At 51.9% G+C, this 21425-nt stretch overlaps 8 protein-coding genes across 8 annotated transcripts; 5 read left to right on the forward strand and 3 right to left on the reverse strand.

Annotated features, from left to right (window-relative positions):
* Positions 1 to 50: 50 nt before the first annotated feature.
* Triagg1_2454 (uncharacterized protein) lies at positions 51 to 1070 on the forward strand (the record flags this gene model as incomplete). The annotated part of the gene is made up of 3 exons (XM_062896637.1): positions 51 to 365; positions 430 to 602; positions 749 to 1070. 3 exons carry the CDS (start codon positions 51 to 53, stop codon positions 1068 to 1070), a joined length of 810 nt encoding a protein of 269 aa, XP_062758666.1.
* A 746-nt stretch (positions 1071 to 1816) lies between these two features.
* On the forward strand, positions 1817 to 4228 carry Triagg1_2455 (uncharacterized protein; the record flags this gene model as incomplete). Its single annotated transcript, XM_062896638.1, has 1 exon — positions 1817 to 4228. The coding sequence occupies one exon, from the start codon at positions 1817 to 1819 to the stop codon at positions 4226 to 4228; it is 2412 nt and encodes an 803-aa protein (XP_062758667.1).
* A 46-nt stretch (positions 4229 to 4274) lies between these two features.
* Positions 4275 to 5417, forward strand: Triagg1_2456 (uncharacterized protein; the record flags this gene model as incomplete). Its single annotated transcript, XM_062896639.1, has 1 exon — positions 4275 to 5417. The coding sequence occupies one exon, from the start codon at positions 4275 to 4277 to the stop codon at positions 5415 to 5417; it is 1143 nt and encodes a 380-aa protein (XP_062758668.1).
* Positions 5418 to 6953: 1536 nt separating this feature from the next.
* On the reverse strand, positions 6954 to 7951 carry Triagg1_2457 (uncharacterized protein; the record flags this gene model as incomplete). The annotated part of the gene is made up of 4 exons (XM_062896640.1): positions 6954 to 7189; positions 7260 to 7535; positions 7688 to 7802; positions 7934 to 7951. The coding sequence occupies 4 exons, from the start codon at positions 7949 to 7951 to the stop codon at positions 6954 to 6956; spliced, it is 645 nt and encodes a 214-aa protein (XP_062758669.1).
* Positions 7952 to 15491: 7540 nt separating this feature from the next.
* On the reverse strand, positions 15492 to 16597 carry Triagg1_2458 (uncharacterized protein; the record flags this gene model as incomplete). The annotated part of the gene is made up of 5 exons (XM_062896641.1): positions 15492 to 15597; positions 15665 to 15875; positions 15951 to 16243; positions 16307 to 16494; positions 16568 to 16597. 5 exons carry the CDS (start codon positions 16595 to 16597, stop codon positions 15492 to 15494), a joined length of 828 nt encoding a protein of 275 aa, XP_062758670.1.
* A 169-nt stretch (positions 16598 to 16766) lies between these two features.
* Positions 16767 to 18153, forward strand: Triagg1_2459 (uncharacterized protein; the record flags this gene model as incomplete). The annotated part of the gene is made up of 4 exons (XM_062896643.1): positions 16767 to 16877; positions 17539 to 17641; positions 17765 to 17898; positions 17968 to 18153. 4 exons carry the CDS (start codon positions 16767 to 16769, stop codon positions 18151 to 18153), a joined length of 534 nt encoding a protein of 177 aa, XP_062758671.1.
* Positions 18154 to 18252: 99 nt separating this feature from the next.
* Positions 18253 to 19278, reverse strand: Triagg1_2460 (uncharacterized protein; the record flags this gene model as incomplete). Its single annotated transcript, XM_062896644.1, has 1 exon — positions 18253 to 19278. One exon carries the CDS (start codon positions 19276 to 19278, stop codon positions 18253 to 18255), a length of 1026 nt encoding a protein of 341 aa, XP_062758672.1.
* Positions 19279 to 20294: 1016 nt separating this feature from the next.
* Positions 20295 to 21323, forward strand: Triagg1_2461 (uncharacterized protein; the record flags this gene model as incomplete). Its single annotated transcript, XM_062896645.1, has 2 exons — positions 20295 to 20749; positions 20813 to 21323. 2 exons carry the CDS (start codon positions 20295 to 20297, stop codon positions 21321 to 21323), a joined length of 966 nt encoding a protein of 321 aa, XP_062758673.1.
* Positions 21324 to 21425: the final 102 nt, after the last annotated feature.

Here is a 21425-nt window from a genome sequence, read left to right on the forward strand (position 1 = left end):
GACAAAGAATAAGGAAGAAGAAGAAGCAAAGAAAGAAGAGGACCGAAACCATGTCGCCCCAGGAATTCATCAACTCGCCCAAACACGGCTCGGCCACTCTCATCCCCTTTGATCCCAACAGCGAGGCCCAGTGCAAGCGGCTGTACGAGCAGCGCCTGGCGTGTACGTGGGATTACGACTTGATTGAGGAGTGGAGGGCCAAGGTGCGCGAGGGGACGAAATTCATGTACTGGATTGTGAGTTTCAATTGTGTGAGAGTGGGATTGGGAGTGAAGGGAGCTGACAAGGAGACGCAACAGACAATCAACGATGAGGTACCTGAGAAGGACGACTTTCTGGCCAAGCACGTTGAAAGATTTCCCAAAGTAAGTCGAGCCGGACAAGTGAAACGATGAAAAGGGTTGTGAAATGCTTACTTTTGTTGTTCAGGAAAAAGAAGCCATCGTCGACACAGCGGAAACTCTGGGCAACTCGTCGAGGACACCGACGTTGATCTCCTTCATCCCCATCGGCCACATTGCCCTCGAACTGTACCCGGAGCGCCAGGAGCAGTATTCCCTGCCCGACTCCACGGTCTGGATCAAGTCTCTGTACATTTCATGGTAAGTTTCATGTCAAGACTCTTTCAGCTCATCTCATCATGATCTTCACGGCCATACTCATCATCATCTCTCCTCCCATCTCATCTCATCATCACTACTCATTCCCCATCTCACACTCAATTCTCATCATCACCATCATCAATCAGGGCCATCCAAGCCGGCGGCTTCGGCCGCTCCGCAATGCACCAGCTCGAGCGCCTCGCCGGCCTCCCTCCCCTCAACGCAACCGTCATGGCCCTCGACACGACGACGAAAAAGTTCCAGACCACCCCCGAGAGCATCGCCATCGTCAACAAGATCCGTGGCTCCGAGATTGCCAGCGCCGATTTCCGCTCCAACGAGGAGTGGTACGCGCGCCAGGGGTACGACATCATCTGCTATGTGGACGAGATGTACAAGTGGGTGGACCAGGAGACGGGGATTGCGGTTTCGGTGCCGTCGGTGTTTATGAAGAAGCAGCTTGTTTGAACCGTCTGACAAAGTGAGTTTTGTTTGCTTGTTTCACAGGGGGGCGTTTTAGACGGCGTAGATGCAATGGTTTAGTAGGTTTAGAGTGTATACAACGTCTTGTTTTTTGAATCACCGCCTTTGAGATAGTAAATTTGGGCAATTGTCTTGTTCTTGTTCTCTCGTTAATTCACAACCACTTGTTTCGCTCTATTGAACAAACAAGTTTTGATACTGCTGTAGAATAGTACATTCTTTGATACACCGCTACTATTACGTTCTAAATAAAGAGTTTTCTTTGTTTTCATAATCCCTGCCATTCAGCGACCTCCCGTCTTTCTTTGTTTCTTTAGATTAATGTCAAACCTGGAAACTCCTTTCTCCTTTTTTCTTCTTCCGTCTGAACTTGTCTTCCAATTGTTCCTTTCGTTGGTTTCGACCCAACCTGCAGCCAACCGTTATCTTGTAATTGTTCTTGTTCAGACTCTCTCTCTCTCTGGCCGTTCCAACAAGGCAGACAAAGCCGTTTCATTGCCGCCGTTTCGATTTATTGCTACAGTTTCTGAACGCTAAATCTTTCTTATCAGCAAGATGTGTTCAAGATGTTACACCCGCGAGTATGATGGACGACTCAAAGTCTCTATATAATTGGCATATATATGCCTTGGTCTATAAGCCCATCTTCGTAAAAATGCTTTGCACTCAACTCGATATTGACCATCAACTCATCATCGTATCCTAGACTATAGAGCTCAAAGTTCAACACCATGGCCAATCTCAAGAGCTTCGCTCAAGCAGTGACACCTATGGACGACCCAACGTCCACAAAAAAGAGAAACCGCAATACCTTTGAACAAGACGATGACGGCGATTCCAACAACGATCCCAACGCCAACGGTCCACCGACGACGAAACCTAAACACCAAGGCTGCTCCTTTTGCACACACGATCCCCAAGGCAGGCAAATGGCCCAGGTAAGGGCGTGTAACTACCAAAGACTTGCCAACGGAGACATCATCGAGTGTGAAAACTGCGCCGACTACCGCTCAGCCCATCCAGAAAAGGATCACAAGTGTGATCCTCTTGAGCCTCTGCCCAAAGACAACGGAAAGGTCTGGCGAAGGTACGGCGTACACGATCCCCCGACGTATCCGACAAAGGCCTGCGACCAGTGCATCAAAAGCGGCAAACCAAACCAATGCAACGTCGATTCCATCCTCAACTACGCCTGTACAGCCACAAAGGCCTGCAAGGATGGACACTGTACAATCAACGGCCGCAAGCTGGAGAAACCGCCCAAGTCTCATGTCCTCGGCAAACCCCCCTGGACACGCACAGAATGCCAATGTTGCGAGCAAATGACCAAGAGAGGCATCGCCACCATCGGGTGCAGCTGGCTCGAGGATCGGAGGCATCGAGAGCAACACTGCTGGAACTGTCGAGTCCGCAACCTGGCGTGTCTCAACGGCGGAAGCCTCATCGCCGAGCCTCGTGTCTTGACTCTCCCCAAAACCTGGAATGTCTCTCCCGCGCACGAATTCGGATTTGTCGATTGTAGGCGCAAGGATACGGACCGTCGAATGTGCAGGCGATGTCTCAAGGACAAGCGTTGTCACTGCCATGCGGACGCCGGCTCCTATCGCCATGCGTGCAATCGTTGTGCTCAGCTCGGCCTTGACTGTATCGACAGTGACAACGACGCGTGTTATCCCATCTTTGACCTGGCCAGAGTCGGCATCGGCTTACATTTGCCCTTTGTCCAGTGCTCGTGCTGCATAAAGAAGGGGAGAAACTGCGACTTGCAACGCCCGTGTGATTCCTGCGTCGAGCACGGCGACGAGTGCGATGCGTTCAAGGGCGACACAGCCAAATATTGTATAAACGGCCGACTACACCCGCGTCCTGGGCCTCTCTATTATCTCGCGCTGGGATACGGTGCCCGAGGCGTCAACGATGTCAAGGACGGATCGGCCGTGGAGCACTGGGTAGGGCCGTTGACGAGCATCTACGGCATGATCCCCGAGAGGCAGAACAGGCAGCTCGTCGCATCGTTCGCCGCCGATTTGAGAGAGAAGCTGTTTGCCTATGGAAAGCCTCCCCACGGCGTTCTCGCTCAGGACGGCGTCGTGTTTGGACCGACGAGCAGGATCACCAAGGAGGATATCGCAGCATGGATCAACTCCCAGTTCCGCCAGCTTCACCCCATCAGGGACTATCCGGGATACCCAGACTATATCAAAGCGGCAAGCAACTTTGTGCAGAATCTTCGCAGCGGGATGCCTCGTCATCTCCTCGTCGAGCAGTTCCCGAGCAACGAACCGAAGAGCTTCACGCGAGGTCCTGATCACGGAGAATGTTGCCTCGTCGACGTTGCTGGCAACGTCGGTGCTCATGGCCTTGCTGTTGCTGCCCTCAATCTCATCAGCCCTGGTTCCGGGCCAGCTCAGGCTCCGAATCCTTTGAATGATGATGCCATGACTTGTATCCCAATGCCAATGGATATTGACGATGACAACACCAACGATGCAATGGGTTACATTTATGCAAATGGAAATCAAAATCAAAGCCAAGACCAAAACATCGTGAACCAGGGAGCAAGAGCACTCTCAGTTGATAATTCCCAATGGTTCAACCCTCACTTTGACTTTACCACTGCCGCTCCTCCTGACCAGGCAACGCCAGTTGTCAATTTCAACTCAGATCTCCCGGTCAACATGGATCTTGATTTCGGCCAGAATATTTATCCCAGCCCCTGCGCGCCAGCTGCCAGCCTCAACCCATATCAGATGGCAGGTGCTTCTAGCGATTTCAACGCAGACTTTGACAACTATCTCAACTTGAACTCGCATCACTATCCCGTTGAGGACCCCGACCTCGGCTTTCTAGCAAGTTTGGAACTCGATCCTCCCGGGTTTCTCGTCGACGAGCAGGATAGAGATGCCAACATCGATCCGAGACTGCGTACGGAATACGTCGACTTCAACCCGCTTCCTGTTCGGGCTACTAATGTTGATACAGATCTCAACAAAGATTCCATGAGTAGAGACATCGCGTTGTTTATGAGTATTCTAGACGAAGAAGCCAGCTCGACGCCTCTGCTGTTCCAAGGCATTCCTCAGCCTGAAGAAGCCGCACCAGCAGATGACAATCTACCTGGATCAAATGAAGCAGAACCCTGAGGACGTCAAGTCCACGCCGTTTGGCATCGCTTCAGAGAATCCAAAGATGGACGAGGGAGACGAGAACGGCTTCGATAACGTCCTCAACGACATACCGCGGCGTGCCAGGCATGTCTTGTCAAGCACTGCCGGTCGATGCCTAGAGTTGTGTGACACCCAGTTCTGCGAAAATCCAGTCGAAGCAGACTCCATCTGCCAAAGCCTCGAGCACGGAAAAGAAAACCCCGTACACGTCTGCGACCACTGCAGCAAAGCAAGCGCCATCGAGGTGGTCAGCATCGGAAGCTCGTTCAACTCGAACGCAATAGAGAACATGCGCGCATATCTCTGCAACCACTGCGCCGAGAGAGTCGGCAAGAATCCCGGCCCAGTGTTGCGAGACAGGCTCACCGACGACCTCAAGGTCTGGGGCAACTGCGAGGATTTTGCCCTTGCACTTGGTGTGCCCGTCCCGTTGAACAAGGACGGCGGCACCATCACGCTCATGGGCAACGCCCAGAAAATCACCGGATGCCTGTGCGGAACGAAACTCGTCACTCAACGCCTCTGCTACAGCCACCGCCTCAAGTACGCGGACGAGGTGGTAGTCCAAGCCCAGAGGATGCAAGACTGGTGCCGGGAGAAATACGGTGCCAAAACCTGCTTTGTGTGTCTCAGGGGAAACCAGCCGCGCGTGGTTGCATTTGACGGACGCCAATGGGTTTCCTACGTGGCCAAATGCACTGCTTGGCAGTGTCTTGCCTGCGGCGACTTGGTCGTGAATCAGCCAACGACGGGGATCTTTGGACCTCAAGGGCCCAGGGCCATAGTCTCGACACCTCGGGCGATTACTTTTGACGATTTATATGGGAGACGGGGTGGAGATGGGCAGGAGGTGCAGGAAGTGTTTAGCGAGGAGGTGAGGAGAGGAGAGGAAGAGCTTCGGTCGTACGCATACGGAGACGAAGTATCTTTCGGGGAATCATCTGCAATGGATTGGGAGGGAGGATCAAATGGGAACCAAGAGGGAACGTTGGACGAACAAGCTTGCAAACAGGGCATGGAGTCGTTGGGAGAGCAAGCTGAAGCACAGCACGGAGGCCAAGATGGAGAGGAAGCTCAAGAAGAAGCTCAAGCACGGGATATATCCAAGTCCAACGGAGAGGCCTCTAGAGAGAAAACTTGGACTCTTGTCTACCGCCCGATTTAGCTCTTGGTTGTCGTTACTGGAAGAGGTCAAGAACTGGTAGACGCGGCGTTGAAATTTGCTTTCATCATTGTATTGAACATTTGCTTACAGAGTATATTTTCTCCTATTCTCATAACCCAAAAGGGCTGTATGAGAACCATGTAGTCTATTGTCATTCATAATTGTCAAGATTTATAAACCAAACATTCATCTTATTCTCCGTGAAACTGTATGCGCAGCTCACCATGACCATATAGAACCGAGCCAGACATCCAACAATGAAGTCGGAAGTCTACGTCGGTGCCCAGTCCGGATAAGTCCCATTTCAACTCTAAACGATTAAACTTCCAACACGTCTTAACAACCTTAGTACCTATGAATCACAATTACAATGGTATGATGTATGTATGTATGTCCGTACACACCTAAAACGACGGGTTTCAACACCTAGTTTGGACACGGCCCGTCTCACCATTTCAACAGAAGTTCTATTGTACTTGCACTAGACAACCTAAGGTATTTTTTGAAGCCAAACCGAATTAAAACATGCCGCTCAACCTGCGACAAAAAATTACAAGTTGCTTTTATTAGTCTCATCAAGGGAGAGGAGGGGTTCAAAGAAAAGATAAAGGTAAAGGAAAAAGGTAAAATAAATAAAAATGAAAGGGAAAAGGAAATGAAAAAAAGAAGAAGAAGAAGAAATGACAAGATGTTCTAAACAAAGAAGAAAGAAAAAAGTTGAGAAAAGAAGAGAAAGACATCAAAAACAATCAGAGGTGAGCAAAGAGTTTCAAGGCCCAAAAGGCACCACAGTAGAATTGATTGGTCCTAGATACAAAAAAAGGACAGTAGAATCTTTGAAGCGAATCCTCATTACCATGCAAGTTAACAGTCAATAAGTAGAAAAAAAATGAAATTACACGTGTGAAATAATGGGATATAAGAGAAGAACGTATGACCCGTAGTTTCAGAGTCTGAGAAAAACCACCCTCGCAAAGCCCAAGAGGGGAATTAATGGCCATGGCCCCCTCGAGAGCCTCTTGTTCCGCCTGCGCGCACACACGCATGGCGCAGTGTCGAAACTCCCTCGTCATCATCCGCCGCCTCCAGCTCACTTTCGTTCAAAATCGCTCCCAAGCCTTCTTCTTTTCTTTTTGCCCCTCTGGCAGTGCAGCAGCACGCGCTCTTGACAGGGGGCTCCCAGGCTGTGTGTAACCATTTGACACAGCGACCCCGTCGGTTCCATCTCCCACCAACGCGCGGAGAATATTTTCATCGAAATAGAGCAAGACATGAAAAAAAATAAAAAAAAAAAAGGCAACTAAAAGAAAATCCGAATGCGCGACCCAAGTCAGAACCCGACTCCCCGTCCGATGCATTGAGAGGTATTGTGCTCGTCGATCGTCCAAGGCCGTCCTGCCGCGCGTGGTGTTTGCATGCACACTCCATGCCATGCCATTGAGCGTCCAAAAGCCTCCCGTTTCCACCATGAATGTCGCCTCTATCATCATGAGCAACAACAAGACAATGCAGCCTCCCTATTATGGTTTGTGGCGCTCACATGATGACGCACTTGCAGCAGCCGCCTTCCTGCTCCTCGCCCTCAATGTCCATGGGCTTGGGAGGGTTCGCGCCAGAGTTGGCGCCGCTGCCGGTTGAGTAGCCCTGCATCTCGCGGTTGTATCTTCGGATCTCGCGGACAATGTCGTAGAAGGCCTTGTCAACGTTGATTCGGGACTTGGCCGACGTCTCGATGAACTTGCAGTTGAATGACCGCGCCAACGCCTCACCCTCTGTAGAAGTAGGAAATCCCATGTTAGATACTTGTCAAGTGGCCCACGACAGACAACGACGGTTGCTTACCTTGCCTGGTCACCTCTCGCTCGCCCTCCAAATCACACTTGTTACCGACAACGACCATGGGGAAGTAGTCCTTGTCCTTGACTCTCAGGATCTGCTGCTGGAAAGTTGTGATTTCCTCGAAGCTCTGTCGTGATGTGATGGAGTAGACCAGCAAGAAACCCTCGCCCGTGCGCATGTACTGCTCTCGCATGGCACTGTACTCCTCCTGGCCGGCCGTGTCTAGAACATCGAGCAGGGCGACCTCGTCATCAATGACGCACTGCTTTCGGTATGAGTCTGTTGTCGTTGTCGACGAATTAGCCAAGGCCTCGGGTACTCGAGCCAGATCAAGGGCCAGGTAGACAGATGGCGGATGGGGAGAAGGCATTCGCGAGCCGCGAAGCCCGGGAAAGGGGGTAGCATTGAGCTGCTGCGAGAAAGCGACGAACCTTCAATTGTGGGATCATACTCGTCGACGAAGTGGCTCTGGATCAATTGGATGGTCAAGCAAGATTTACCGACACCACCACCGCCGACAACCACGAGCTTGTACTCTCGCAGGAACTAGCAGGCGAAGCAGCTAATGTTAGCTATACAGAACAGGCTAAAGCAAAGGGCAAAAAAGAAGGGGGAGGACAAGGGGAGAGAAAGAAAAAAAAAGAGCGCGCGGAGAGAGACAGGCTGCTCAAACGTACCTTGGTTGCTGAAGCCATTGTAAAGGCACTGATTGATGATGCTAGCGGGAAAGAAGGATTGCTTCCGCAGCTGCGTAGTAATTTTTTCTGCTTCCTGGCTTCAGGAGGTGTACCTCAGCCAATGAAGGGACAAGAAAAAAAGGCGGCTCTGGTAGGGAGAGTATGGAAGAGGACAGTTTAAGAGAGCTTCGCAGTTGGAGGATTGTAGAGGAAAGAAAAAATTAAAAACAGAGCTGGCCAGAAGACAATGCAAAGCAGAGAAGAAGAGCCGCAGAGGGCGATTGTGAGAGGAATGAATGAGGAAGATGGGAGATGGGAGACGGAAGACGAAGGATGGAAGATGGAAGATGGAAAGATGGAAGAGGGGTGGAATACGGGAAAAAGCAAAGGGTGAAGGAGAGGTTTAGGTCCAGGTTCTGAGGACTGGAGGAACGCGGATTGCCCAGCTCCAACGGCCCTGAGAGATTGGCTGGTTGCGCTGCTGGGGGAGGCCAGGCCAGGGCCCCCAGCAGGGTCGGTGTCCCTAGCAATGGTCCCCTAGCAGTGCCTAGGCGTTAGCAGCAGAAGGGGGTGGAGGCAACGCGCGGTGGAGGCGAATGGCGGGCCCGGATTGGGCGATCGAGGGGGTGGTGAGCGGTTCAGGGCCCTTTTTTGGGGGGAGTGCTGTGAGGCTAGCAGGCACCAGCGTGCGACCGAGGTACACGCGCGCCGGTAGAGGGTACATGCACTTGCACTTGGACATGATGCTTGGCTGCTATCTGAAGTGCCCAGCTCAATTGGATTGATGCGAAAAAGAAAAGAAGCCAGACTGGTCCAGGCTTTGTGCAAGGAGCGGCGGATCGGGTTGCTTCAGCGGCCCAAGTGGCCTTGCTGGATCCCCCTGCTGGCTGGTCCCTGGTTTAGCTTCAATGAGCAAACCAAAGGGGTGCGGAGCAAAATTGAAGTTGAAGGCGAGAGGGAACACGGGGGAAGAAAGAGGCATGACACTTGAGTTGAGGTATGGAGTTGGAAGTACTAACACTGAAGCTGGCACTATTGCTCGCCCAACACAAGACGACGGGGATGATGTGATACATTGTCGATAAGGATGGAAAGCCAAGAGATTTCACAGCTTGAGACATCTTCTTACCGAGACAGGCATGTACGAGTACTGTAATCGTACGCAGTGCCACTTTGTACGATATGATGAAAGACTGATTGAAAGAACTGAAGCACCAGAGAGAAAGAAGAGAGAGAAAAAAGGGCCGGCGGTTGATACCTGTACTCCACACAATCCACCGTACCTGGTACTCCGCGACGTGGTACTCGCAGCCGGACAGGAGGTCGGAGTGGCGCCTTGCCGCAGGGAGCTGCAAAGCGCATTTCAAGCAAGCATGGGGGTTTTGACTAGCGCGGCTTGATTTCCCTATCACTCGAATGCTTCCAAGAGAGCGCGCGTAAAAGTGCCAGTCGGTGCTTTTTTTTTTTTTTTTTTTTGCCAATGCTTGTGCCCAATGTAGACTCTCGATTGGAGTAAAGGAGAACATGAATCTCTCTGACCCTCGTATGTGTTATCTGTTTTTTTCTTCCTTTTTTTTTTCTGTTTGCACAAGCATTGGCATCGGCCATGTACATCTGACATGGACTGCCGATACGGACCACGGCATGCCAAAGCCCACCAAATGTTTGTCCAACGTTGTTTGCATGGCGGCCATCAAACGTCTGGGTTCAACTCAGGTCGTCAAAGTACCTAGACAAGTTCCCGGTGCTACTACAGCACTGTCGTAGTCTCAAAGTGCTCGACTAGCGTCCCCCCTGTACGAGCAACCCCATTTGCTTGATTTCACTTCATCTTCTCATATTTCACTCACAAAAAAAAATCACCCTTTTTTGGCTTCTTCTCCCTTGCCCCCCTTGTCAACGCCCGGACCCCTTCCGGCCGCTTTGTCATGGCATCTCTTTCGTCCTCCCGTCTTGGTTCTGATTCATGTCATGTTTGCCAGTCGCCCGCCCATCACATCACCATGCAGCGACGGCCCAAGTACTCCATACATGCGCGTCTGCCGCTGCAACTAACTCCCTAGGTCGTGCATGTGTCGAGGTGTTTGTAGCATGTACCCCGGACCGCAGCCAGTCGGCATCGCAGCTTCAGATGCAAGGGCACGCGCCAGCGATGGAGGCCAAAAAAAAAAAAAAAAAAAAAAAAATAGATTGAACGCCTCACGCATCCTTTACACGCAGATATCATGGTACAGTAGCATCAGGCGGGAATTACTACGGGCTGCTCGTACAGAGTTAGCATGTGCCCAGAGTGGAGGACGATGTGATTAGCGCGGCCCCCTTGCTTGCTGCGCTGTCTGTCCGTCTGCCTCTCCCCGGCTTGGAGTCTCTTCCCTTGTCCATCGCCATCTCCCTTTTGCTTCATCCTCTGCTTTTCTCTGCACGTTCCTTCAACAGCCGTAGATACTGGCCTCTTGATTGAGGCTATAATTCGGCCGCCATGATCCGCATCCGTCCCCCATCAAGAGACGGCGGCCGTTGTGCCTCGGTCTGCGAATCGGTCCAAGTGCACATCGTGGTTCGTGTGGGGGGGCGTGAGCTCCATTTTGCGTCTGCCATGAATCAACTGATATTAGCTCCTCGCTTCCACCTTGACGGGCTGTTTTTTTCTCCGTGTGATTGTCTTTTTTCAAATTCTTTATCATTTGAGTCTTCTTTTACCGGCAGGCTTACACGAGGCCCAAGCTTCTTTTCTTTCTTCAATTGCATCGAATGTTTATTTTACACTACGTACCTACCTAGTAGTACCTAGCTTTGCCCGCTGAAGACAAAAAAGCCCATACAATATACACCCGACTCCGTGTCAGAGATGAAGCATCAAGCTTTGACTGTAAATGCTTCGGAGCCAGCTCCTATTCCTCCAACTTCTCCTTTCAGGGCTCACGGCAGCCAGAGGCAAAGGATTGGGCAGATCCTCCGTCTCTTTGACCAAGCACGTGCACTCTCACTCTGACAGGCGACATCCGTGGTGTCTCCGTGCCTTGGATTTGGATGCCGCCTTTGACCGACAAAACCTCCTTTGACGTCGATGCCACCTCGTCTTATTTCCGTCAATGACATGCCCTCCTCGTTCTTTGTAGTGACCAGACCAAACAGGCAGGCCAGCCGTGACGTTGTGGCCAAAGTGCCAGCACAGGCGGGTAGCATCAATTACTGCTCCGTACAACCATGTACGAGTGCATGTACATGTAGGCTCGACACTCACATGCTATTTTCAGCATTGATTGGCATCGCTGGCGGCACTGGTCCTCGAGATAACCCAAGCGATGTCTCTCTCGCTAAAGAAGCAGAAGCGAGCAATAAGAAATGGAAGAAATGGAATGGAAAGAAAGTACCTACAAACGGGTGCCTGTAATGTCCGGAATTCACGTGGCGACCAATTACCGTAGTACAGGTACCATCCGTCGCACCGAACGCTGCAACTTAGTACCTACGAGCATGTACTCGGATGCTCTGCTTCTCAACACCAGACCATTCAACCGTACTCATACTTGTACCAAGCATCAACGTTGCTTCGTCTCGTCTGCCGTCGCGTCGCTTCTCGCTACCCAGCCCCTGGATTTGGTTCGGCAATCCAGAGTCCTTGTGCTCCGTATCGCCACAAAGTTTCTGGCCATAAGCGGCAGTGGTAGTCGGTATTACACGATGCTACAGTACGATGCCCGCATGTACGAGAGAGGCAGAAGAAAGAAAAAAAGATCCGGCTTGCCTATGTCGCGGCAACTCGAGCCGGTTCTTCCGCCGCTCGCGTTGCAAATTTAACGGGCAGACAAGTTGGTGCTACTGCTGCTTTCGTACCTGGACATGTAGGTATAGCCGGGGGTGAGCTGCTTGAGGTGGTGATGCATGGGTGCTTGTGCTTGTGCTCGTTGAAAGCAGCACCCCCTGGCCGTCAATTGCTGCCCGAGAGTGGCCTCTGCTCCTCCGATGGCGCCATTCATAATCAACAGAGGTCCTGATGCTTGTCTCTCTTGGCTTGCCGCCCCTGACGCATCAATCGCAGCTCGCTACTCGCACTCCGTACGTGTACAGTTGCTGTGCTACCACTTGCTAGCATCAATTCCAGCTCGATGGCTACGCCGGACGAGTACTAGCACGATGGCCCGGTGGAGGTGCAATTACAGGTACCTCAACTACCCCTGCGCCAATCAAACTAGTCTCCAGTTGACTTCAACAACGGGACCGTTTTGTTCGACATTTGCCCAAAAGTGCAAAGACCGATTCGATCCATGGATGGATGGATGGATGGATGGATGGACAGTTGCTGGTGTAGGTATTGGGCGTGCGTGAATGTGTGTGCTCCTCCATCTCGACCGCATTCATACGAGCATCTTGGGGGTCTCACGCGGCCATCAACCCCATCCAGTGAATGAACCCTACATGCCTACTCGTACATCTGTTCCATGCCGGCTCTACTATTGCCGCCGACCGGAAGCAGGCTGCAGCTGGGGCAACACAGCACACGACGGGAGCTGCATCGCCAGGTCTGATATCATGCAGCCTCGCGTGGGCTTTTGCAAGCGATTGGTATTGGGCGTGCAAATAAACATACAGTACGAGTACATACATGTACGCATGGGTCAAGCCTGAGTTGACGGGAGCTCAATGTCATGCAGATGTTGAGACGAGCGGCAAGGCGACCTGCAGGCCGACCCGATTTAGTACATGCAACTTGCGAGTACGGCGAGTGTTGTTGGCCTCACGACGGAGGCTGAGGCAGCAGATCAAGCGCCTGATGAGCCTGTATTTGGTTGGTATACGTGCTCCGTACGTACGTACGTCGCAGATGAAGCGCCAAAAAGTGTCCTGTGGTTGGACATTGTCGCCAACGGCCAACACCACAGCCACTCGACTCGAGCCAGTCTAGAGCCTCGCCAATGGCAGATGCCGCCCGCTGCGAGGATGCCATGCCTACTAGCATCTCGACTACTGCTTGATAGTGAGCACTTGATTGGGTCTTGGTGTATCTCGACGCGCGCGCACCGCACAACCACACGAGCGAGTCGGGGCTTCATCTTGCAGCTCTGCGACACCAGCTTCTCGTCTCGGACCCCGTTTCGCCCGCCGAATCGTGAGCGAGTCGTGGCGCCGCGGTCGTCTTTTCGGTCCGGAGCCGATTTCTTGGGTCCCAGCAAAGCCTGGACGATCCGTCGCAGGTGGATCGCGACTCTGTTGAAGCCAATTTTGATACGGAATGACCCTGGACACACTGAACGGAGGCGTGGACGTCATTGGCAATTTGCGCAGACCCGGCATCTGGGGTAAGCTTTTTTCTTTTTCATTTTTTCTTTCTTCTTCATCTGTCACTTTTTTCAACATCTATCATGTCTCTTGGGCGGACAAATTTTCGGGGTTTCTCGCTCATCTTTTTCTCGCTCTCTCGTAAATCCCTGTCATTCGCAGCTCTCTCTAGGTATACCAACTAGTCAAGGACTGTTGCTCTGGCCCGACGGAGCAGGCTGCATGTTCAGACTGATTATGCTACAATGTATGTACAAACATCTCGTGCTCTATTTGTACAGGCAGGATAAACGCATTGACTCCATAGGTAGCATGGACCGCATCCTCGGGGAAGCTACTCTACTTGATTTGCCCCATCGCGTCCTTGGCTTTTCATCTCGAGCAGCATCAGGCATCGGGCATGGATATACTTCCGCAATCAAGTGAAATGAAGCTCAAGCTCATGAGCTCCATCTCGCGCCACTTTATCGACCTTCTAGAATGATTGCTCTCCACATTCGACACCTCCACACGCGCCGTCTCCACTGGTCTCTTCATCTCCAATCTCCCCTCCCGGTCGACCATTTGCCCCCCCCCCCCTTGTCCCCCTTTTGGCCCTTGGCGGGAAGCTCTTTTGCAATGTTCAAGCATCTTTGCGACCCAAAAAACGTCATCATCAGTTGTAGTACCTACCTGTACCCGTAGTACGGGGTACGACAGGCCGGGCTCGATGGCAAGATTCTCATCGCAATAGTGTGTTTCCGATGAGGCACCTGAATCGTTGTCTTGGCGCCCCCTCTCTGCCCTGTCGCAAATCTCAATTGATTGCTTTTTAGCTTCATCATCAGTTTGCAAAATTGGCGCATTTCGCTCCAGCCATCACGAATCTCGCAGAGTATTACACGTACTCGTACCTGTACTGTAGCATCGGATTACCACCCTACCTCGAGCTTACCTACCTGATACGGTACAGAGAACCAACATCCTATTCTGTGTTTCGAACCTACAGCACTAAAGATTGAGTCTAAAATCAGTGCCGATGTTCCCAGTTCAGGTAGTGCCAGTGATGCTAGCTCAGCTGAGACGGTCCCAGCAACGTAAAACAGCTGGCTTCCGTCTAACAGCCCGTTTCATCAAAGTCAAGCAGCAAGCAAGCAGACTACGGGGATTTCGATATCAGCATGCACGTAATGCCTACACTCATCCGCTCCCCTCGCCGGATTGTTTTTCCTTGTTCGATCCATACTCGTATCTGCCGGGCAGAGAGAGCCCAAAGGGGGAGCCAGTCAGATCCAAACTGGGCAGCTGCTCTTCTTCTGCTGGGAGGCTGACGGCGATGCAACTCTAGGGATCCATGATGATACGGGGAAATGACTAAATTAGCACCAGTTCGTCACGTCCTTGGCTTTGTGGTCGAGGGACGAGCCAAGTGGGGTTTGATCAGCGGTGATATTGCTGAGCTGAGCTGAGCTTTGAATGTGTCAGAGAGTTGCCGAGTATAAATGCGAGCTCGCGGCTTACACTTAAGACAAGATGAAGACGTATTACCGAGAGCTTCCATTTGCTGTTGAGCTCCTTGATCGTAGTTGAGAGAGATGAGCAAGGAAGAGAGAAACACTAGACGGAGTGGAAAGATGCCTCTCCATCCACAACATATGTTCATATACTGCACAGCCCGTATAAACCATCGACGTAGTTACCCTGAGGCTGAAACCAAGAGCTATAGTCCCAACCCACGCGTTTCCAATAGCTCAGCCATGCCACCATCTAGACAATGCCTTGGCCGTAGGCTGAATCGTGGAGAAGATGGCACGAGCGTAAAACAGCGCCAGGCCCTCCAACACTTGGACAGAGCCACAGGCACATGTATACTGGATATACACCCACCTTAGCACCATCAACCGTATCGTAGCATCTCCCTCTCCGCTCCGCTACGCCTCGTCTCGCGTCGTTTGTGCGCCCATCTCTGGGGTGGTTCTACAAGGGTTCTAATAGGCATCGAATTACATCCTTGCCAATGCCACGGGTTCTGGGTGAGACATTGACGGTTAACTAGTCCGAACTTGACACCAGAGCAGCGGCCTTTCGCGATAGGGTCCGGGCGTTGGCGTTGTGGACTAGTAGGTAGTAGAAGCTCGCTTCGGCAAAAGCCAGCAAGGAACAGACGAGACAATGGCGGGGACGGCAGTGGAAGGTTCAAGTGGTGGGACAAGATTCGTGTGTTTTTGTTACCTGTATGCTGTAGAAGAGGATGCAATGCTACATGGACATACTAACGACGGTAGAGGTTTCTTCTCCGCTAGAGCTTCTTCTCTGACTTGTCGAGCTCGTCTTCTCTTGAGACACGCTTGCCCTCGACTGCCTTCTCTACTTCCGCCACAAGACTTTCCATATAGTCCTCATCCCTACGAAACGAAACGTTAATTGGGGGTTCTAGAAACGGGATGAAAGATGTAGAGTGAGGGAAAATACCTTCCAGTCAACGTAATTGTGTTTTGTTTCAGGCCCCATCGGGGGTAGCTGCCTACTTTGACGCCGCGGGGTTCGACTCTGACGGCCAGCTGGGTGAGGTAATCTGCTATGGAGCTCTCGTTGAGAGGTGTGGAAATCAAGATTCGGCGCATTCCTTTGCCATCCAGTCTGGGGAGGACGTGGGGCGTCAGTCCATCAAGCAGCTTTTGGACTATAGGATACGGGGTAAAATAATTTCATCAGCCCTGTTTTCTTGTGGAGAGAATCAAGGGACTCGTTCACTCACAGAGCGACGGCACTCCCGGTAGGATATGCACGTTTCGGTTGACAACCACAACGGGAACCCACATGTCGTCTTTCGGGAAGATGAACTGCTCGCTCAGGTCGCGGGACTCGTCCGTCGGGAGTTCAACCATGCGCAGCTTTGCCCTGAGGGCGGTCGAATCAACGTTCCAGTCAAAGTCGCCTTCGTTCGGCTGCGGCTTTGAGAGCTTCTTCATCTTTTCGTAGGCTTCTTGGTGGAGCTTGAGGGGGAGCCCGAAGGCCTTGGCGATGGACGGGTAAGTGATGTCGTCGTGCCTGTGAGATTTGATGACTATGAGATTGGAATCATGGTTGGAAGATGGGAAGAGTGTTTCTTACGTCGGGCCAATGCCACCACTGGTGATGGGGTTTGTAATGGTTAGCAGGAGAACATGGGTTGGTATTTCAGTTCTGGGTGGTGAAATGTCCCACCTGGTGATGATAAAGTCATAGCGGTTGCTCATTCGGGTGACGGCCTCCACGATGTCGCTCTCAACGTCTTGAACGACCTCGACACGCCTCAGGTCCTACGCCAATACATAGGGGAGGAGGTCAGCCCATCAAGGTTCTCAAACACCAAAATCGAGATGTAAGACTCACGATGCCGAATTCAAAGCACCATCTTGCCATGTATGACGAGTTTGTCTGTGAACCCGTCAACTCAAGCCCCCCCGCTCATTCTACCTCGGCATACTGACATCAACAATCTATTTATTTTGTTTCCATTAGCTTCTTTTCACCAGCTCAAACAACGCAGTTCATTTCATCTCATACCTTTCCGTCGAGCACTTCATTGCCAATGACGAGGCATGCTGCCGTCTTGATCTTGCGGCTTTCGTCGGCTGACATTTTCAAGGAAAAGGCGGTCGGTCGAGCGAGGGATTGGGTGATGAAGGAGGGAGATGTGACTGTGAGTAAGCGATGCGTTGCAGCCTGTGATAGCCGCGAGAACATGGATGGGTAAAAAAGAGGTGGTGGAGATGGGCACAGCAAAGCGTAAATGTCTTCTTCCTTCTATCTTGTCACTTGATTTGCCCTAATTCGTCATAAACAGCCTATAAGATGGCAAGTTCGATTCCGTATTTGAATAGGCAATTCACGATTGGAATGCAAAAGAAAAGTCGAGAGTCCGAGCTTCAGCAAAAAACCAGAACCCGCAGCGATGGGATAAAAGAGGGCGCGTGAAGGCGGCCCGTGACGCCATTTTTTTTGGCGGGCGAGGCCGGAAAGCCGCTGCACTGGATATGTGGGGGAATAATCAATCAATGGGCTTATCCTTAGCGGGGGAGCTTTTTATCAGGGCCGGAGCTAAGTCTACAGTAAGGCGAGATCAATTACGAGTTACGAGTACTAGGCTGGGCTTCTGGAGGCGTCAAACCCCCGTCAATCTCGTGCCACCTTTGATCTACACCGAGTCTGTATTGCTTCAATTCTTCCAGGAGGCTTGACATCGCCAGCAGCAGCTCCTTTCCAGCTTCACACACTCCTACCTAGCCATGGCGAGTTCCTCCCATCACAACCCCGCCAAGTTGAAAAGATACCCCTCTAACTTGACTTGACGGGACAAACAGGCTTCCGAATCCAGGCTCTACAACATCTCCGGCGAGACCAAAGAGCACTTGCGCAAGTTCCGCTTGACGACGTCTCGGGCGAGCAAGCCTCAAGCAGTTATATGTATGTATGTCGTTGGTCGTCTCTCTCTCCTGTGGTGGCAGCGGTTGCAGCGAGAGTCATGGCTATGGGGGAGGAGAGAGTTGAACATACGATGCTAACCAGCGGTTCTTTGAAATATAATAGACCTGATTGATAAGACCACCCACGAAATCCACCAGGATGCAGACAAGGTTACATACACATCCCTCGACGAGATTGCCGACGACCTCCCCGACCACGCCCCACGATTCATCCTCCTCAGCTATCCCTTGACAATGGTGAGCCTGTCATATACTACCGATCGATATGCATCTTCAGCGTGGCTAACCAATACTTTCACCATGTAGCCCGACGGACGGTTATCCGTGCCCTACGTTCTGCTGTACTACCTCCCCATCACATGCAACGCCGAGACGAGGATGCTCTACGCCGGCGCCAAGGAGCTGATACGCAACACGGCCGAGGTGAACAAGGTCATTGATATAGAATCGACAGAGGACTTGGAGGAGGTTCCAACGCAGCTAACCACGTAGAATTCTTAATAAAATAAAACGGAGACTATCCCATTTGCTATGCCTGATTTCGTTATTTATCCAACTATATACAATTCTGTTCCGGCGATGAAAACAAGTCTATTCCGGCAGCACGCTCTTCTCATCCAAGCCCAGCTGCCGTCCTACATTCCTCACCACCTGCTTAAACGCAATACAAGCCGGGCTATCGGGGAACGAGTCAAAGAAGCTCTCCCCATAATCACACGCCATGCGTATCCTCGGGTCCAGAGGCACCGACCCCAGGAACGGAATGTCCATCTCCTCCGCCAGCGCCCGGCCACCACCCGTGCTGGCCTTGAAGATCTGGCTTTCGCCTTTGCAGTTGGGGCACACAAACGCGCTCATGTTCTCCGCCAGCCCCAGGATCCTGATGCCGGCCTTGCGGCAAAAGTCGATTTCCTTGCGCACGTCCAGCAGCGCAACCTCCTGCGGCGTCGTCACCACCACGGCGCCGTCGATCCCGCTCTCCTTGAGGAACGAGTTGACGCTCAGATGCTCGTCGCTCGTCCCCGGCGGCGTATCGACCAGCAGGAAATCCAGTTCTCCCCACTCCACATCCTTTAGAAACTGCTTAATCAGGCCATTCTTCTTCGGGCCCCTCCAGATAATCGCGGCGTCTCTATCCGGCAGCATAAACTGTATCGACATGACCGCCAAGTTCTCCGTCACCCACACGGGCGACATACCCGTAGCGCTGACGTGAATGGTCTCGTCCTCCACGCCCAGCATCTTGGCCGTGCTGGGGCCCGTAATGTCGGCGTCCATGACGCCCACCGTGCTGTCCGGGTTCGTTGAAAAGGCGTGCGCGAGAAGGTTGGTAAAGGTGCTCTTTCCGACGCCGCCCTTTCCGCTCAGCACCAGGATCTTGTGCTTGACGTGCTCCAGCCGCGCCGTGATGATGGGGATGTCTGGGTCGGGGCCCTTGGGGGCAGATGCGCAGATGGCCTGGTTAGGGCAGCCATCGCACGATGATGCTGTTCCGGCACGCTCGGATTCGGGGCCTGGACAGTGTTCTGGCTCGGGAGCGACGAGCTGGGGTTTCTGCTTGAGAGGGTTGGCGAGGACGTCGGCGATGGCCTCGGGTTCCTCTAATGATGGCGCCATTGCGGCGGTTGGGTAGAGGAAGGTCCTGAGTTGCAGCGATAGTTCGTTGTGGTTTCGACGATCGAAAAATTTGGTTCTTTTCTTCTTGCCGAGTAGAGTGACAAAGTTAGTACTACCTACCTAGTAGGTATCAAAGGTCCTATGATGTTGTACGAAGTGGGAGAATTGTTGATTCTTCGGGCCGGAATTGGAGGTGGATGGAGGCTTAATAATGTAAGCTGCCTCAGTGGATAGCTGGAGTTGGTAATCCAGTCTGGCCGAGATCGGGATCACAACACGACGGTACTATTATAGCCAGTAGATGGAAATTTGAAGTATTGAACTTTGGAGAGCCCCATGATATGAAATTGGATAGCATTAATGCCGTGGGAGCTGTGGAATCCCAGGCCTTGGAGTTTTCATGATAATGATACAGGGTAAGAGTTGAAGACGCTGGATGCGCTAGCCATGAGACGCTATTCGCCACTTCTGGAGTCTTTGTATAACGCTGACAGCGTGCATTCAATGGACAACCTACTAATGGACATTGAGCAGACCTTTGAAGCTGGTAAGAAAAGGCAAAACAAATTGAAACTCAAAGAGAGTTCAAGATGATGATACTGTCGCCTAGCACCCAATTATTCAACTGCTGAACACTGCAAAACGAATTGCAAAGAAAAAAAGAAAGAATCCAAGGTTCCAGGGGGAGTCGAACCCTCGCTGGCGGAATCAGAATCCGCAGTCATAACCGTTAGACCATGGAACCGCTGAAGTGGTTATCCACTTCTCATGGCATGCCAGCTGTGGCTGATTTTCGTCCTATAAACGCAGCGGCGATAAAAAATTTTCGTTTCGCTTTTTCGCAAATCGCCGTTCGGCATCTGATAAGAGAAATTCAAAGAGTGTCACCCCACCACCCCACCTAAATTTTCGTTGGATAGATGCGTGCATCTCGGTTTACGAGCCGTGCAAACTTGTCTTTTTTGGTCGTTTGCTTGTTCGAGATACCCTCAACTTTATAGAAATTGGAATTCGTCATGTCTAACGCTACTGTCGCCAGCCTCAGGCAGAGCCTCTGCTCTGAAGACACGCCCCTCCCCGTGCGCTTCCGTGCCCTGTTCTCTCTCAAACATGTCGCCAAAACCGACCCCGAATCCGCCCTTGCGGCTATCGAAGCCATCGCCGCTGCTTTCGCTTCGCCGTCTGCTCTGCTGAAGCACGAGCTCGCATATTGCCTTGGCCAGACCGGTAACGAGGCGGCTATTCCACCGCTGCGCGATGTCCTGTCAGATCTCAAGGAGGACCCCATGTGCAGACATGAGGCCGCTGAAGCTCTGGGAGCCCTAGGCAATGCCTCTAGCTTGGATCTGCTCCGACAATTCAGAGACCGTGCTGGTGAGGAAGTCGTTGTTACGGAGACCTGTGAGATTGCCATTGATCGCATTGAATGGGAAAACTCCGAGGCAAGGAAGCAAGAGAAGCTGCGTCAAAGGTAAATCTATGCCAATCCTTTGTATTCTTGATGGTCTTGAATTTCGCTAATGCATTTCTCTAGCGACTTTGCTTCAGTCGACCCGGCACCCCCTATGCCCGAGTCCGAAAAGTCGGTTGACGAACTTGGCAGAGTCTTGATGGATGTCAACCAGCCTCTCTTCATGCGATACCGTGCCATGTTTGCCCTCCGCGACCTCGCTTCCCCTCCAGACTGCCCGACTGCCGTCCCTGCCGTCAACGCCCTCGCCAAGGGATTCGCCGACTCCTCAGCACTTTTCCGCCACGAGATTGCCTTCGTCTTTGGCCAGCTTTCACATCCTGCGTCTATCCCTGCCCTGACCGAGGCCCTCAGCAACCTTGAAGAGGTGAGCATGGTGCGTCATGAGGCTGCCGAGGCTCTAGGCAGTCTTGGTGACGAAGAGGGCGTCGAGGATATCTTGAAACGGTTCCTCCAAGACAAGGAGCAGGTTGTTCGTGAGAGTGTCATTGTAGCATTAGACATGGCCGAGTATGAGAGGGGTGGCCAGACGGAATATGCGTTGATCCCAGAAGTGGCCGGCGCCTCTGCATAGAAGAAAGGACGAAAAAAAATATAAAGAAAAATCCCGTGTTACAAAGAGTAGAATTTCCCAAATATAAAAGATGTGAATTTTAATTGTTTTCGTGCCAACTGA

This window comes from Trichoderma aggressivum (genome assembly GCF_033847375.1).
Source record: "Trichoderma aggressivum f. europaeum strain CBS 100526 chromosome Unknown scaffold_006, whole genome shotgun sequence".
Taxonomy (NCBI): Eukaryota; Fungi; Ascomycota; class Sordariomycetes; order Hypocreales; family Hypocreaceae; genus Trichoderma; species Trichoderma aggressivum.